At 43.2% G+C, this 18,613-nt stretch overlaps 1 protein-coding gene across 4 annotated transcripts in view; it reads left to right on the top strand.

The window, feature by feature from the left end:
• Positions 1-16,350, top strand: part of LOC126924918 (probable JmjC domain-containing histone demethylation protein 2C) — a 227,900-nt gene extending 211,550 nt beyond the window's left edge. For 2 of the 4 annotated variants that reach the window (XM_050739906.1, XM_050739905.1), the window contains exons 10-18: positions 6,818-7,204; positions 7,366-9,546; positions 10,582-10,804; positions 11,594-12,003; positions 12,085-12,286; positions 12,658-12,806; positions 12,996-14,430; positions 14,537-14,792; positions 14,886-16,350. In XM_050739906.1, coding sequence (XP_050595863.1) covers positions 6,818-7,204; positions 7,366-9,546; positions 10,582-10,804; positions 11,594-12,003; positions 12,085-12,286; positions 12,658-12,806; positions 12,996-14,430; positions 14,537-14,792; positions 14,886-15,198 — 5,556 coding nt within the window. In that variant the 3' untranslated portion in view covers positions 15,199-16,350. The remainder of the gene's footprint in view (positions 1-6,817; positions 7,205-7,365; positions 9,547-10,581; positions 10,805-11,593; positions 12,004-12,084; positions 12,287-12,657; positions 12,807-12,995; positions 14,431-14,536; positions 14,793-14,885) is intronic. The other 2 variants (XM_050739908.1, XM_050739907.1) reach the window with 2 other exon arrangements.
• Positions 16,351-18,613: the final 2,263 nt, after the last annotated feature.

Raw genomic sequence — 18,613 nt, 5'->3', positions numbered from 1 at the left:
TTTGTGTCGTCGGGCAATCCGTTTTCTAAGCATTGCCTTTCAATTCGACGGAGCGAAACGTGGTTACGGCCGAGTCCGCGGGGGAGAGACAGAAATGCGAACAGTCAGCAAGTCCCATCGCCTGCTGACCAGGCACGTACATAGGAAACCTCGAGAGTAGTTTCTCCGCAGCGGCGTCAGCAAGTTACTATCGTGGCTCTCTTATAGTCGTTTGACGTAGCTCGTCTGAAATTTAATGCGCCGCTGCGATTCTGGCAAATATGCTTCGCATCTGTTAGCTAACTTCTTCCCTCGAAAACTTTTAGTTCCTGTTCGAACGTAATCCTTATCGAATTATCCTTCGTTAATTCTTCGTCTATCTATGTTCCTCGCCTTTAGCTACCGATGTCTCTCAGCCATATTTTTGAAATTTTCCATCCTCAAACCTGGATTCACTATTTTCTAGCAAACTTTATATTTTCTTTCGATATTTTTACGTCGAACTGTCTGCAGAAGTTTCGAATATTAAAGCTTCAAATATTATAGGCATTTTTTTTACCTATGTTGCCTACGTAAAAGTTAAATCTATGTCGCCTCTATAAAATCGATTCGGGAACATAGCGTGTTAATCCGATAAGTATGCAGAACTCCAGCTATAAAATGCCAGCCTTCGATCTAATGGTTAATTCAATCGGCGTCCCGCGAACTTTTCTTCGAATCTCTTCCTCATTCTTAGTTTCTTCTACTCCGTCGATTACCTATTCGCGAGCGATTCCGCGAAAAGTTTCTTTCGTATTCTCCTCCATTACCCTCTATCTCTTTTTCCTTATTTGATATCATTGGAAGTCCAGGAACGGGGCTCATTGAAAGCTTTCGTATCCGATTGCGCGAATTCGCTAGATTCCTGATAGTCGATTCACGTGATCGTTATCTCGTGCGTGGCCCATCGTGGCTTCGCAAACAACGTGAATCAACCGTGTTAACTGTACTCAAATATTACTAAATGTGTCGTTATCGGCTTGCCGGCTGTTGACTATAGGTGTAAAAAGATCTACTCGGCTCCGGTTCCTTTTCCCTTATCTCCTATCATCTCGCCAGCTATCTGTTTGCTGGAAATATAAATACGTTTCTTGGCCCGTCTGTCGCGATAAGATAGCGTTTCGCTATGTTATTCGCAAACAATCCACGCGGCTTTGAATTTAACGCTAGAACTCCTTTCGATGACTGTTCGCTTCGTTTCCAACTCGTTTGCTTCCTATTTATTTGTCTAACTCTTTGTTTCACTCATTTATCTATTTCTCAGGTTTCAGACAAATATTTGGTCACGATCAGGTTGAAATTTGAACGTTAACATTTGTACCGTAAAAATGGTGTCGACCTTTGTAAAGCGTACGATATATATATTATATATATATATAGAAGTACGTATCGCACACGCAAAATGTTTTTGGTCACGCGTTCGATTTCGATTTTCTTTATCCGAGTGTTTGCAGCAGAACCCGATAATAGCCTGCCAATGCTATCTTATCGTGACTTTTTGTAGAAATGTTTTGTCGACTCGATTGATAACACGGATGAGATCAAACTCTGCTGTAAAGTGGATCTATATCGATTTGTTACTCTAGTCGTTGCTTTCGTCATGTGATGTAATAATTGGCTGAGAGGAATTTGTCGTATAATTATCGATGATTCGTCATATAATTTCTTCATTATCTTTATAACCAATAAATATTATAGAATTTCAGACTGATTCATATAGATATAATTCATTTGAGCAAAAACAAAGCAGCTCGTTAAACAATAGGAATTCGTGTGTTTACTTGACGTGTTTTCCTCGGTGAATAGATTAATGTACGCGTAGTTCATTTCTGTCGTGTTATTTATTTAAAAGCAAGCGAATTACGTATATGGTTACCTGTGGTGATAAACTCGTTATCGGCTTATCTGTCCATATTCGAATTAATTAGCGAATAAGAAGCTATATCGAGATAAAAATACGAAGGGAAATAATCGTTTATCATCTTCCCCTCTATAATCATTGGTGCTCGCCATTCATTTCAGACCGGCGTAAAATGAGCGCGATAACGTCCAGTCTTATTTTTGTCGATAAACTCGGTTGGACTATTGCGAACGACAAATATTTGTCGACTTTCTCGATATATTCGTTGAGGTCGTTCGATGACCGATTGCGATAAGTATTTTGCAAAATTACGATTTATGTTTCCAAGAGCCTTGAATAATTTTTCTAATCGTTTTTACTTGCTCATTTTTTTTTTTTTTTTTTTTTTATCAATAAGTTGGTTCTCGGTCAGCGAACGAGCAACGTTTTTCCAAATGTCGAAGGAAAAGCCAAAGCCCCGTAATTCCTGGCATTAAAATATCAGTCGGCCGAGACAGAAAGAAAGTTCCTTTTGGGGTCGGACGGGTAAATCGACGAATAGATTAATCGAAGCGAGAGAGGATGAGCTATAACTGTGGATGATTTACTTCGTTCATCGGCTACGTCGAACCCCTCTTTTGTACCAGTCCACCCCCGCATTGATAGCCTGCTCGCTCCGTGATAAATAATGAATGTTCGAATATCATAGCGCTGACGCGGAGCCAGGGGCTGCGAGGAAATGAAAGAAACCGAGATTCGAATACGACAGGGTGCTATTTTAATCCCATTGAGCCGGAATTAGAGCTTGTTTTTAAATTGTGCGTGGCGTGGTGTATAGTCTTGTATGATTGAAAACGAAGACTGTCAGGTTCAAAGACTGTAAGCCTTTTAAAAACAGCACGACATGTCGAACGTGTCCGGAATATCGACTCCACGGTGTTCCGATTTGCTTAAAGAAATATCGTTAACGTTGTCAATGGCTGTGTTTCATAATTTCGAATGTCTAGCGACACGATCGGAGGATATGTATAAATAAAGAAAAGGAAAGGAAACAAGTGAGAAACAAAGAGATGAAAATGCGCGTTTTAATTTCGCCTCTCATCTCCTCCATGGCGTTATTTCTTTCGATACACTCAACATTCGGCTCGATTGGGTCAGTTAACGAAAGTGGCCTCGATGGCGCGCACGATTTTAATTCAACGATCGTTCGGCGATCGTGTGGCGATTAAACGTTTTCAGTTTCGGCGTCATTAGCGAGCGCGCGGATAAATAAAATGGAATTGAAGTGTGCTCGATCGGTGATAATCGACGTAACACGATCGAAAGTGTAAAGAAGAGAGAAACGAAACGAGCTTTCTACTATTATTTGCGCCGCGTAAATGTCATTGTGGAAGTTCGTGGGAGTTATCACCGAAGAGCCGCGTGTGATTACATAATTGATACGCTGCTTGGTTCACCGGAACGATGATAATATTCCTCTTCCGTTCAACATTCGTATCATTAAGTCTTGGAATGAAAAAGTTGCATGGATGTCGTTACGATCTCCGTTTCTTTCTTATCGAGGAGTTTCGTCCGCGAGATTAATGGTGCTACGCAAACTTGACTGTCATCGTTGATTGCTTGTAATTCAAAGGCAGTTTGCACAGTAGAGGAAATGTTCTTTTGCCGTCATTTGCAATGCGAGTGGTGTTATTTTCGCCGCGTGTTACAAGTGGAATATTCCACGATAGTCCTTCGCTTTCGATCGTATTATTTAACGTTTCGATCTCGTCGCGATTCGAGTAACGTGTTTTGTCTACGGAGGTGCATCGTGGAATTCAAAGCCTCGATCGAACATCGATTTCTTTACCTCTAATTATATATTCGTTTTATACAGTCGGTCGACAGAGATTTTGCATTCTCTGACAACGCTATTTTTATTCTTATTCCAACTATCTCAGAATAATTTTATTATTAGAGAAGATACTATTATCGTTTCGGACATTATGTTACTGTATGCTATCATACGTCGTATACTTAAATAAATAAGAGTTATCGTTAACTTTATTTGAACAATAAAATGGCATTTTTATAAGTCACACCGAAATTTGTTCTACAACGGAGAGCAAGCACCATCGATATCAGTTAACGAAATTTAGACGACCAACTTATCGTTATCCTCCTTATCGTCTATCGTGTATCGATTAAGAGAATTCGATCGGCTTGGATTCGCTTAACGGATATACAGTAGCCAGACTAATGTTTCTTGCGCGATACGCATCGTCGACATTAGCGGTAGCTCGTTTAGGAAGTAGGAACGCGATGACTCAAGCCAGCTAGATTTGCTCGCACGGCATGAATCGTTGCGCTCGTTAGAACGCGGAGTTCGCGCGATACATCCGTGCCGGTTGCGAAACACGGGCAAATTGGTGCACGTTTAAAAAGCGTGACGTTCGTAGACGAGAGTCGTGAGTGTCGACTCTGTAAACGCGACTCGCGTCATCGCCATCACCACCGGACCATGATTAATAGAACGACTAAAAGGAAATTAATAAATGATAGAAAATTTAATATACATGAAGCTAATTAACCAGTATGTAAATGTTATAATAAATGGATTAGCCGATACATACTTGTAACTATCGTGTACGCAAGTCTGATTATTCCATGCAAAGTTCAAGGTTGAATTTTAAAACGTCGATGCTTCGCAGCAGCTTCGAGCAACTCTGCTATATCCTATAAATATTTAGAGAGGAGTCATCGTGCGTGAAAAGTTCCATCTCGTAAAGCGTGCATGTACTAATAATAGACTATTCTCTGATACTCGATCTGTAATCATTTGGAGCACGACTTGAAGGAGAAATAAAATAGAGAGGGAGAAAGAGGAGAGTTGGGAGTAGCGCGCTGGCTAACACGTTTGCCGGGTACAAAAAGCAGATTAAGCGTCAGTGGTTAAGAGTCGAGGAAGAGAAAGTCAACGAACCAATAGCAGCCAGTCCCTGTGCCTGATTGAGCCTGAATGCCGTGTTCTGGCTTTTATTAAGCGCAATCTCTCAGATTCGGTCCGCAACACCCGCCCCCCCTCCCCTTCCTTTCTCTGTCGACTGGCTCGCGCGTGTCTCGTGCTTTTAACGAGCGTTTTACGAGCTTTTGTTCGGCCTGCTCTCCCGCTCTGCACCTTTTGTCAGGAATGCAATACGTGAACAAAACGCAACCGCGTATAATGCTCCTACGCGGACAAAACACGGGTACAATCTCGGCTGATACAGGCTCGGGGTCAGACGCGTTCCACGCGATCAACAGAATACCACCGAGGATCGTCGATCTCCGTTCTATTCGTGTTCTGTCCGCTGTTCGCCAGCCAGCAGATATTCGAGCCGCTTTCTTGCCTTTGGATAAACGCGAACATGCTTCTTCAATGACATACCGGTAATTTACTCTTCGTCAGATGCAAATGTGTCTTTTTGTCGCGATGCAGCTTCACATCCTGGCGATAATCGACGTGCTCGATACTTTTGAGAAAGCTTCGACTCCCTTTCGTGTGGAAATGCGTGTGTCGTGATAGCAGGTGAAAGAAACTTTAGAGAAGTCACGAAATTGTGATTACCACGAATGTACATAGAAGGCAGAAATACGCGCAAGTAAAGATGACGCGAACAACGAGCAAACAGTCCACGTGAGTTGACATTTGCTCACGGCTCGATTAGCATCGTAAACCTTCTTCTAGGATGAGGCCATAATTAGATTCGCGGTCTGCTCGTGACAAGCTACTTAAAGCCTTCCTCTCCTTCTCTCTCCCCCCCTGTCTCTCTCTCTTCATAAATGGTCGTTCATTCTACTTCTCTCCTTCTGATCGTCTGGATCATCGTCGTTGATAAATTTTATCTGGTGACTCGATGGTGTGGCCTTGATTAATCGTAGAAAAATACCAATGCCAAAGATTTTCCTTACGATCGTGACAAATCGATTCGAGGAAAAGTTGGAATAAAATTAGCTGGACGATTAGTATTCTGTTATAAACGATTCGATCTTGATGTTCCGAGTATTTATCGAATGATATGTACAGAATCGAATCAGGCGGAAATCTTGGATTTCTTGAATTTATAAGATTTACTCTTATAGAATTGATGACTGTATCATATACGTGGAAAGTTCCAGTCGTGTTGACGTTTCCAATCGACTTCACGAGATCTTGGTGATACGACTCTCCAATAGACTCGCGTAAATACATCGACGAAAGGAACACATGCTGCGGGTAGAATGCGGTTTGATCAGTGTGTTTTGCTATCGATATAAGTTCAAATGATTCACACGTCAATTACCTTATCGGCAATGTTTCTAAGAAAATTATATGTATCATATTCGGTCAATCGTTCGGAAAGATCGCGATTTATCTAAAGAAGATAAAAGATTTTCGCATGAAATTTCTTAGGAAAAATGTAAAATATGCAATACGGACTTTGGAATGTTTTACATTCATCGTAGAGATATTGCACATAAACGAGTTGAAAACACGCATTGAACTGCGGATTTCTACAATTTTTTATTTTTCTGAATGCAACTAAGCAGAAATTTGATTCATCGACTAAATATTATAACGAGTACTATACTTCGGAAATGTATATTTTCGCGTACTATGCGCATTCTGGGCGTTCTTGTATCTACGAATTTCCCACAGATGTATAAAACATTACCGGACTAATAATCGTATATCATTAGGAAAGTTGCTAAGACGATGGCGTCAGCGAGAGTACAGTAGATTGCTTTCTCCTCGGATGTCGGTGTCGAATGCGTTTCCGCGCGTGCACCCGCGCGCGCAACTGTGACGACGAACGCGAAAATAGAAGTCGCGTATCGCGTTTCGTGTCTCTCTGACCGGCACACGTGGACAATGACGGATATCAGGGAGGAAACAGCAAACGGGCGTGACGATCATCCGGGTCGAACCGACAAACTGATTGGCAGTATTTATTGAAGTAGGTGTCTTATGTTCCGCAGAGAAACATGCAGTCGACCTCGATGGCATGGAACACGTTCATCCCATTACCACCACCAGGAAGCAGGACGCACGCCACGCCGCATTCCGCAATGACAGCGCATGTAGGCCATCATCATCCCGGGCCAGGTGCGGCGGCGGCGCATCCAGTCACCGTCGCGCAGCAACAGCAACGCGAGCGCGAGGAAAGGGAACGCGAGGCAAGGGAGCGGGACGCGAGGGAGCAGCGACAGCGAGAAACTGAGAACCTGGGGATAAGGGAACACCTGGTCGCGGCCGAGAGACTGCACAGGCAAGCCGAGGCCAGGGACCATGTCGCGGCACAACAGAGAGCCGCTTATTATGCAGCCACTGCGCCTCCGACTCAACAGGTACGTATGCGCGTGGTTGTAACGATCGAGAGATCGATCAAGAGAGAACGGGCGCACTAACGCCGATACTCGGCTTAAACGTTCGTTTCTGCGGCGATTGGTATATACCAACATTGGTAATATCGCGTTAATGGTAGTCATTCTGGTTTGTTTTGGCGCAGGTGTCTCGACCATCGAGCGTACCTGGCAAAGTCGATTATCCACCACCACCGGCGCACTCGAGGACTTCCAAGTCGTCGCTGCCCGTTAGCAGTCTTCACGAGAAACCACCACCGGTGGTAGGGCCGTCGCACAGTTCCCTGCCAAAGGTGGAGCCAAACGTCGGCCTGTTCAGTTACTCGACGTACCAGCCACAGTCACCGTATATGCACGATATTAAGGTGAAGAGTGACGTAGGTCAACCGCACAAGTCGTTACCGAGTAAAAGCGGTTTGGCCGGAGGTCTCGAGCGAGACCATCATGGTCGGGAGATTCTCCAGAATCCTCCTTCTTTATTGCCGGATCACAAGAGCTCGGTGATAGTGAAGAACGAAGGTCGAGAGCTTCCGAAAGTGCCGACGTCACAGCAACACTCGCCGAGTCCGAAAATCATGCCGTATCTGAACGTACAATCGGTCCCGCCGCAGCACAAGCCGTACGAGTACAGAAGTCCGACGCAGAGTCCTCACCATCTTCACCACCTGGACGGACTACAGGCGGCGAAGAGCATACCTCAGGGTCATCACCGAAGCAGTAGCGGGTCTACGACCACAACGCAGTTACCCAGTCCGCACGGACATCCACCGCATTCGCACAATCGTCAGTCACCGCACGCTCAACATCCTCATCAGCCACCGCATCCATCGCCACCCGAACCACGTTATCTTACCAGGCCGGAACCCGGCCTACCTTACGCTACTGCCAAGTCCTCGTATTCTTATCCACATCCGCATCCGCCCACGGCCTCACCGACCTCACATTACGCCGCGCCGGCAGGCTCTAAGCCAAAAGTCAGTAGCCCAGCGCCGCCTCACATCTACGGGAAACCGAATTCGGGTATTATGACCGGAACGCCGGTCTGCAGAGCTTCCGAGCCGGCAGTCGCAGCCCCGATACCTCTCACCTCGAAGGCCAGTAGCTCGCCTTACCAGCAAGTGCCTCACCATCACGGGGCGCCGCCTCCACCTCTACCGCCACCCGCGCACAGTAGGTCCGTCTATGATCCTAGAGGTTATACCGGCTCGATGCCAGCCGCGAAGCTTCCACCGCCACCCCTTCACGGTTCTCCACCGACTGCAGCTTCGGCGCCCCTGTCCAGGCCCATCGCGCATCCAGCGCATCACACGAGTCCTCATCAGCAACCCGGTCAGACGGTGCAACACGCGCAACCACAGATCAACACCTCTTTCCAAACGCAGCCGCTCGATCTCGGAGTGGAGAGATCCGGTTCGCCTAAGAGGAAAGCGCCCACTCCGTCGTTGACCGAGAATTCCGGCCAACCGGTTTCCCTGGAAGTCTGCAAGAAACGTAGAACGGAGGAACCACAGCCACTATCGTTGCAATGTGTCGGACCACCGGTTCTCTCGAGAGTGAGCGAACCGAGCCCGTTGATAGCTTCGGCGGCCACCTCGATCACCACCGTCGTCAACACCACAGTCGCTTTATTGGCTCAATCGAACACACAGACGACACAGGAACGTACCGTGACAGCGGTCAGCCCAACGCCACGAACTGCCAGCGGTGATGGTTCCGTGAGACCGGCCAGTACGGGTAGTGTCAGCTCGTTAAATCCGACAGTGAGCGCGGCACCGAGTCCCGCGCCCATTCCCAGTCCAGCACCCTCCACGGCGCCCAGTCCAGCACCTAGTGCTCCCGGTACGCCCGCCAAAGCCAATCCGAGTACGGTTGATAGCGAGAAGTCCAACAGTCCCGCGCCTAGGCCACCCAGCAGTACCAGTTATCCCGTACACAAACTGAAGAAGGCTTGGCTTCAAAGGCATTCTGGCGAAGATGGGACGGAAGATACAACGGGCGTCGTAGGTAGTGGTACTTGTGTCACTTTGCCTATGAACATCTCTCAAGCACCGTCGCAGTCGTTGAACAACAAAGAACGCGACACTTCTTCGAACGTCTCCGGCAATACGACCACCACTTGTTTGCCTAGCGCCGTCAACTCTATTCACAATATTGGTAGTATGGCGGTGAACAGCATCAATAAAAGCAAGGTCACTGCCAAAAGTAGTCGTAAATCGGCGAACAAAGAATCATTAAACGGACACGCCACGGACACGAAAACGTTACAGGAAGACTCGTCAAGCAGCGACCCGGAAAGGAAGTCGCCGCCGAAAAGGAAGCCACCCAAGGTATCTATATGGATCGTATCTATCTTATTACTTTTCTAGAGTCGGACGTCTAAGTCGTTTGGACTCGTTGTAGTGACTCAATGTAACGTCTGTTATATTATTCTTGCATGGTTCTCTAAATAGGTCGTGTTCTGATTATAACTGCTACATCCTTTCCTTTATTCATGTCTACGCTCTTTTTCTGGTAGTATGTAGATTTTCAATGTATCATTAGTAACGGTTTTCATCGTTATCGTATAATTAGTAGTTCAATTGTGTCGAAGCATGTACACGATTATTACGTCTGCTGCAAAATCACTGTAGCGTCAGAGTTGCGCGTTCGAATTTCCCGCCACGGTTGCGTTTGTACTTCCCGCCACGGTTGCCTTTGTAGTTCCCGCCACGGTTGCCTTTGTAGTTCCCGCCACGGTTGCGTTTGTACTTCCCGCCTCTTTCGCCGCCATTTTGATAATACTGCTCTGCCAATACAAGCCACAAGTAGAAAGGTGTCTTCGAACGTTGTACGTGCGATATAATGAAATTATTTTGGCACGAGTTTCTCGAACTTTGACGCTGATATATGTGCTCTACGAACGATTATCGACCGTGCGACATGTATAACTCTGAGTGGATAAAATTGGTAAAGTGTGAAGCGATTTCTTTCTTTATATATTCGCAATTAAAGAAACCTAACCTCAAAACGATTGTTTGAATTCCGTTATATATGTTCGATTTTTGAGAACTTGTTAAATTATTCTGTTGTTTATGAGAGAAGAACTATCTTTTTTAGCTTCTTTTTTATTTTTTTGTATATTAAACCGTTCGTTTGAAATTATCTAGACATATTGCATGTAACGTAATTCGATTCGAAAATTGATTTGCTTGCAATAGGAAGCCATACTGTAAACGATATATATGAATACGGTACGGTGTGCGTGCGTCGTGCGTGTCTTTGCATGCGCGCGCGCGTATATCTAGGTTTTTGTAGTATTTTGGCAGTAGTTTCGGCAAGAGCATGAACTTCCTGACTACTTAATAATCTGTGCCCTGTGGTAGGTAAAACGAAAGAAGGGCGCAGCACGGAGGCAGCAAACGACCGCGGAAGATCAGCGGAGACGAAAGGAAGACAAGCAAGCTGGAGGGACTGGTGTAGGCAGCGAGTCTAGTAACGAGAGCGAGGCTGGTTCTGCTAGCGATACCAGCGAACAGTTGGGTTCCATTCAACCTACGTCGAGGGTGCGGCATACCACGGCCAATTCCAACAATTCCTCGGGAAACGGTTAGTTGACGTAGCTTCTTGTAAATGGACTTCCCATCAGGTGAACTAACTATTCACTTGCAGGGTAAGTGATCCGTGTTCCATGGTCATACACTTAATCCTTTCTATAGAGCCATGCGGGAACTCGAGAAATTCAGGAATACCATTGATTGATCCATTTGGATTCAAGCATTGAAATAAATTGAAATAATTATCGAGGAACACAAGTAAAGTAGATTATTGTTTCTTTTTAAGTACACAAAAAATATGCTAAAATGATAGATAAATTATACAAGATTATTACAGAAACCAGTGTTTAAAAAATTGTTATAATTTAGAAAAAATAGTTTATCACAGCAACATAAAATATTTAACTTAATTCCAATATTATAAAATAGTAGGATTCAGTAATAGAAAAAATATTGAGCAACTTTTTGAAATAGATAAATAATATAATTACAATGCAGATTCGATAGAATTGAATAACGTAGATTGTTTGATACATGTCACAGTTAAAATGTTGTATTCCTGACACTCTTTAGGTTCGCCATGCTCTTGAAACCCTTGTTATCCCGTTTCGTACACTTACCCTGTTTCAATATAAAATCCTTGCTTGCTGTTTTCAAATATTCTAATAACAATTATTAGGAAAAAAAGATGATGAAATAATGAATTGATTAGTATAAATACATCTATGAAATACAAACAATATAACGAGCTTTTTAACACTGAACTAAGTTATTTGTGTATAAATGGCTAAATAAATGTTCTCCATCGTTACTCAAATAGATCATACTTTTTGTTCAATAGGAAATAATAAGGAACCGAGAAAACGAGGTAGAAGACCAAAGACTACGAAAGGTAACGAATTGGGCGGAGAAGATCAGCAACCTCGTCAAAAGAAAGAACGTAGAGACGATAGTACGAGCGGTGGTAACAGTGGGCCAGGTGGAAGTGGTGGTAGGGGCGATCCCTTTCGTAGACCTCCGATATCACAATTGAAAAAAACCGGTGACAGTTGGTTGCAAGACGGCGCTTGTTTCGAAGTAGCTCCAAAGTTAGCTAAATGTCGTGAGTGCAGATGGACACCGCACCAGCGCTCCAAAAATCTTCCTCAAAATATTTTCTGCAGATTTTATGCATTCCGTAGATTACGGTACACGAAAAACGGACAGTTGGCTATAGCAGGATTTAGCGATCCTCATAAAGATGCGTCTGAGGTAAGTATTCGAAATTGCAGCACCTTTTATCAAGGCACGTTTGCAAGAATAACGAACAATCGTTTCGTTTTCGTGTTACAGGTAGATCTCCGATTATGGTTACCAGGAAAAGAGAATACGGATACGAAGAAGGATGAAAAGTCCGACAAGAACGATAAAGAGAAAGGAGACAAAGAAGATCTAGATTTAGAAATGGCTCACAGACTGCTTCGCCAAGTCGGAGATCAGTTCTGTGACCTCTTGCATCAAGAAAAGGACGCTCTTCAACAACACATGGCAGAAGGTAAATCTTTCATGTTGGATTCAAACATTTAGGTAACATGGTCATTCGAAAATACAGAGTAAAAATTTGAAAAATCAATGTTTATGTGTCTTCACGCATGTTTCATTGTATCGATGTTACGTATATATAAGATATTATGAGAATAAATTTGAAACAAAAAACAAATTGAATATATTTAGCATGAGATATGGTCATTTAGCTTTCTTTTTTTTTTGATTTCATTATTGTGTATATCATTCATTTACGTTGGAAATATTTAATTCGATATTTTCATAAGCATGCAATTATACGCGAGGAAAATTAGCTTGGAGTATTTCTTTTGTTCGCATGATTTAACGCTTTGCGTATCGATTGTTTCTTCACCTTGACAGCAAGTTCGGGACTTGTAGACGGAACAGTCGCTTGGAAGAGAGTGGTGCAAGGTGTTCGAGAGATGTGCGATGTCTGCGAGACGACCTTGTTCAACTATCACTGGGCCTGCGGAAAATGTGGCTTCGTCGTATGCATCGATTGTTACAAGGTGAGAACATTTCTTTTTATCTTTATAAACCTATATTCATTCGTAAGACATGATGATAACTAGTTCGTTGAAATCCACGTGATTATATCTATAAAAATCGAGCTCTTTAACTCTGACGTGTGAAACGTAGCTACGTTATATATCTAAATTTTTATTCGCGGAGATTTCACAAATCATAAATGTTATTAGGGACGCAAGAATGGAACAATCAAGATTTGGGGAGAGAGCGGCAAGGATAGAGACGATTTTTCGTGGCTTTTGTGTACGAATAGGCAAGTGCACGAGCCTGAACGACTTATGCTCACGCAAATTATCGCCGGCGATAGCTTGACACGTCTCGGGCAACGGTTGCACGAATGCCGAGCGGAATGGGGAATACCACAGCATTGTGGTTGCTCGCTAGTCGTTCAAACCTCTCCCAACGAATATTTGCGGAACATGATAAAAGGCGACACGGTACCGGTTCTGAACGGTAATGTTAAACAGGAAGTTAAAGAAGAGAAGAAAGTGAACGAATCGAACGGATCGTCGGAGAACAAAACAAACGGCGAAGATAAAAACTCTCCGCTGAATTGGCTGGCGGATGTGGCTCTGCAGAATCAGGATAAAAACGAAAGTGGTTCTAGCTCGGATTCCGACGAGGATCGAGATGGCAATTACTCGACCTTGAGAGAATTGCTTATCCGACCGTCCCATAAATCAAACGGTAGTGGATCTAGATCGAATTCACCGACCAACAATTCCGGCAATGTTAACGTTACTTCCGGAAACAACGCGCAGAATAACGTCGCGAAATCTGGCAAAAAGTCGAAAATGGACACGCTAGATGAGGTTATATCCAGCGTAATAGAACATAGCGTGAAGAAAGAGAGGGAAGGTGAAGTAGATGATGAGAAACCGAGGGAATTGAAGCATTTCGTTAGAAGATACAAATGGACGCAGAAAGGAAGAGAACCGTTGCCCATTCGGATCATGACGCTTACCGAAAGTAAGAGTCTGTATCCGGATGTACCGCACTCATGGCTCTGCGATGGAAAGTTGCTCAGGTTAAACGATCCAAACAATCCTAACAATTATAGAATATTTCAAGACCAGTGGAAACGCGGACAGCCAGTCATCGTGTCAGACGTTGCGAAGTCGTTAGATATCAATCTGTGGCACCCGGACTCGTTCGCTAGAGACTTTGGCGACGAGAAGAACGACTTGATCAACTGCATGACCGGAAATTTGGTACCGAATCAACCAATGCGTAAATTCTGGGAAGGCTTCGAACACTTCTCGAAGAGATTAAAGGATGAGAGGGGAAATCCGATGTTACTGAAATTGAAGGACTGGCCGCCCGGCGAAGACTTCGCGGAATTATTGCCATCGAGATTCGCGGATTTAATGAAAGTTTTGCCGTTGTCGGAGTATACTCATCGAAACGGAAGATTGAATCTGGCCAGCCGTCTGCCTGATTGCTTCGTGAGACCAGACCTGGGACCCAAAATGTACAACGCTTACGGATCGGCTCTTCATCCCAATAAGGGAACAACCAACCTTCATCTAGATATTTCCGATGCGGTCAACGTTATGGTCTACGTGGGAATTCCGAAGGATGCCGATAACGACGAATACGTCAAAGGTATTTACCATTACTTTGTGTCGTTTTTATCTAAAGCAAATTAAATTTCGAAGAATTAACAATCGTGAATTTGGTCATGCAATTAACAAGCTTATCAATGTTATAGAAGCACTACGAGCGATAGACGAAGCCGGCTGTGACATCTTGACACGCCGTCGTGTTCGTGAACGTGGAGAAGCACCGGGAGCATTGTGGCACATATACGCAGCACGAGATGCCGACAAGATCAGGGATCTATTGAACGCGGTGGCTTTGGAACGAGGGGCTCGTTTGGAGCCGCATCACGATCCAATTCACGATCAAAGCTGTTACCTCGATGGACCTTTGCGAGAACGTCTGTACCGCGAATACGGCGTCGAAGGGTAAGCATTGCGTTCATTCGACGATCTTACTGTCTCTCGTAGTTTTCTGAGGTATTTGTAAAAATAAAGATGTGTTTCTCTCCCTTGTTACAGATACGCTATCGTACAGTGCCTAGGCGATGCAGTATTCGTGCCAGCTGGCGCACCGCATCAAGTCCGTAATCTTCACAATTGTATAAAGGTAGCCGAAGATTTCGTATCTCCAGAAAACGTGTCGCATTGCTTCCACCTAACGCAAGAGTTCCGTGCGTTATCGGACACACACACGAATCACGAAGACAAGTTGCAAATCAAGAACATAATCTACCATGCGGTGAAAGATTCGCTGGCCGTATTGAGTAACGTGAAGGAAGAAACTCTTGCCAAGCTTAAGTCTAATAATGAGATAAAGAAGGAGGAGACGTAGCCCTAGGCCCCCTGTCGCGGTCGCAAGAGCCGTTGATCGTTGTTTGATTAAAGTCTCGCTATAACAGTGAGTGCGTAACCTGTTATCCGGTCGTGTATCGGTCCACCGAATAGCATATGCCCGGGATCGGTTCGAGACGACAGGAGGATTAATCTAAGATGCTCCGAAGAAACCTGTATCGAGGTGCAAGAATTTGTTGTGATATTTGACGAGTAACTCAAAAGTTTCATTTTTCGATATTGGCTGAGCCAATGAGATTATTCGTTGTTTCATTTGAATTTTCCTTTTACACATACTTTTTCCTTCCTCTCGAGCAACGTGCTTGCGGACATGAAGTCCGTGGCTTTTTTTCTTTGAAGTTATGGAGTCGGTCTCGCGAACGAGCGCGCGCCGCGTCCGTTATCATTGTGATACCTATGAGGAGGACTTTGGATCATACATTATTTGTAATTACTTATATCGTGCCTGTATTCAATACATACTGTCTATATTATATAAATGTAGATAATGGATTATTGTGTAATGAATTCTTACTAGCAACTACGAAAAGGATCGTCTAGAGGTACCTTTGTGCAATTAGATGTCGATTAAATTGTTAGCTGGATCAGTGATACTTGTCGATCCGCGTTATGTGCTCTCGTGATCTGGTGCTTTTTTGGTATCGATTTAACGAAAGCAAACAGAAAAGCGCTTTGCCAAATGGCCGATATATATTTCCTGCTATCGTCCTTGTGTTTCGCGCGGGAGGCGAGTGTAAGAGGAGAACACTGCCTAAACTGTTCGCAACGGTCAAGTTTCTGGAATAAGATGACTCGACCATTGCGCGTTAACGCAATTACACGTGATAAATCGCAGTTCGGCTTCCTCGGGTATATACGTTTTTCAGTTTGTTTTTCTTCTTCGAAAGATATATCGGCTATACCGAGCAAAGTTTGTCCGAAGGTTTGTATGACCATCGTCGTTTAAATTAAGGCATCAGAACAAAAATAACAAGGGAAATTGCTAAACAAATCTTTCGATATTACCTTTATAGGATATGAGATATCGATGAGAGTAGACTCGATGAATTTAATGTTTTTATAGATTGGATTAACATTGTGTGGCCCAGTGATGACCCAGTCAAAAGATGAAAATAAACTGAAAAGGAGGATAAGAAAAAAAGCAAAGTAAAAATGATCTGTTATTTTTGTCGAATCACGCAAACCGTCTATCCGATAGAGCAGCGATATTCTAATTGTATTATAATTAATATCGATAAACTATGGTAACATTATTTAATGCAAAGTAAAGCTGTAACGATTTTCGAAGTGCCAATGTTGAACAATGTGGACAGTCTCGCGTGTTTACACGTTGTGTATCGTACGTGTATAGGTAGGCAAAAAAAAAGAAGGAAGAGGGGACAGGCAAAAAAGAGAGAGGGAAGAAAGAAAAAAAAAAGAAACACAGATTAGTCATGCAGAATTCACAGATGAGAGGCCGAGTTCCTATCATTCAACTGTTCTCATATAGAACAAACCGCTGCTATTCATGGTATGTTGCGCAATGTCTGAATTCTTGAAAGCCATTGCCGTCCTCGTTCATTGTGTTCCACGATGACATTTTTAACACAGTCGTAAACCGGGGAATATCATAGTTGAACGTTCACGATTTATTCGCAACCTCAAGCGGTAGCAGAGTAAGATGAAGAAGAAAAAGAAGTAGAAGATGGAGAATGAAAAAAGGCGGAAAAAAGAGAGAGGAAGGCAACAGCTTTCGAGGACAGGTGTATGTGATTTAGCGTCTCGCGCTGTTGGTGCGCTTATCGATCGTCAGATGTTCTCTACTGCTGGTAATCTCGAAACCGACGTGCAAGCAACAAGCGAAGAAATAAGGAGAAACAAATCACTGGAATCCTGGAATCCGCAATTTCTTTGATCTCAACATTCGTCTCTAGCATACAACGACTTGACTAAAATAATATTTAACGAATGAAGTTTTAAATATCTCTTAGTGTCGATAAGTAACGTTAATATTACGGAAATTATAACAAGAATAAAAAAAAGTACCCTTATTATTCACAAGCGACGATTATGATAATGATAATTGATGATAACGACGATGTATAAAGTTATAGAAAAAAAAAAAGCAAATAGGCATACTCTGTGTATTATTGCTGCAGACAAAGCTATTATTCGTTCTCCCGCTACGTGTATGTAAATACATTTATACATACTTATATGTATACATATACATATATAAATACGAAAGAAAGTTAGGCTTTAAGGGATTACACACTCCATAAACTATGGACAAAAGAATACACCTTACACGCGTAGATAGATAGTTTATTATACCATTATTAATTATTATTAATTAATTATTATGATTATCATTATTACGATTAATTATAACGAAGAAATACCGATATTTAAATGTTGCTGAATAGGAACATGATACGAAGCACGACTATCGAACGTCAGTGTATAAATGAGGGTGATTATGAAAGATTGCTTGTATGTAACTGCATAAACGCGTGCGTGTGTTGTTTTTTTGAGCGAAATTCCGGGAAGAATACACGAGTGAGTGAGAGCGAGAATGAGAACAAGGGGCCGTGTATTGGGGGCGGAGTGGAATGGATGAGACAATTGTACAGCCCTTAAAACTCCTACAAAATATCCACCCCCAAAGTCCTACACTACCCCATCACCGGTCGCCCCCAGTCATAGCAATTATGAACCGCGGGCCGGCAGGTCTGAGTATAATTTTTTGTACTGTGTAAATGTAAGAACATACGTTTGAATAAGAAAAATGTTTATATTACAAAAAAAAAAAAATACAGTCTGCGTACCTTTATTCGTTACATTTAACCACGCTCCTAGACACGAATCGAATTTATACGAAGAAATACGTCCAACTTTGTTTTCCCAAGTTCGAACAAACGTACAAAAACTTAATTCTATTATGAGACTTGTTGCGTATAGCTCGCACGCTAACTTGTTGCTTATTGGCAACGTTTCGACGGTGATCTCTCTCACGCATCGTAGTACATATTAACGCCGTGGTATTCAGGATATTAAAATATCAATCACGTCAATGGCATCTGACGTATTCAAATTAATTTCGATCCATATATCGCTCGGGATTGAAACGTTCAAATTGGGTTCAAAACGGGATTGAAGTACGAGGAAGAACCGCTCGTTCATTGACTGCGTTGCCCCACGTTACCGACAAAAAATTGATTTTGTGTATCTACCAGACGTGCGTCAACAAATTCGCTGATACAATTTATAAAGCGCAAGAATTTTGGAGCTTTTTTTGCGAAAACTCTGCAAGATCCTTTGAAAGCATATTAATGTATACGTGACTGGTATTCGAGCGCGCGCATTGAAACACGTACCGATACGTGTCCGGATTATAATATACTAACAACGATTCT

Source organism: Bombus affinis, chromosome 15, assembly GCF_024516045.1.
Source record: "Bombus affinis isolate iyBomAffi1 chromosome 15, iyBomAffi1.2, whole genome shotgun sequence".
In the NCBI taxonomy this organism is placed as follows: Eukaryota; Metazoa; Arthropoda; class Insecta; order Hymenoptera; family Apidae; genus Bombus; species Bombus affinis.
Note: the sequence above shows the minus strand (reverse complement) of the source record. Positions and strands in the feature narration are given on the sequence as shown.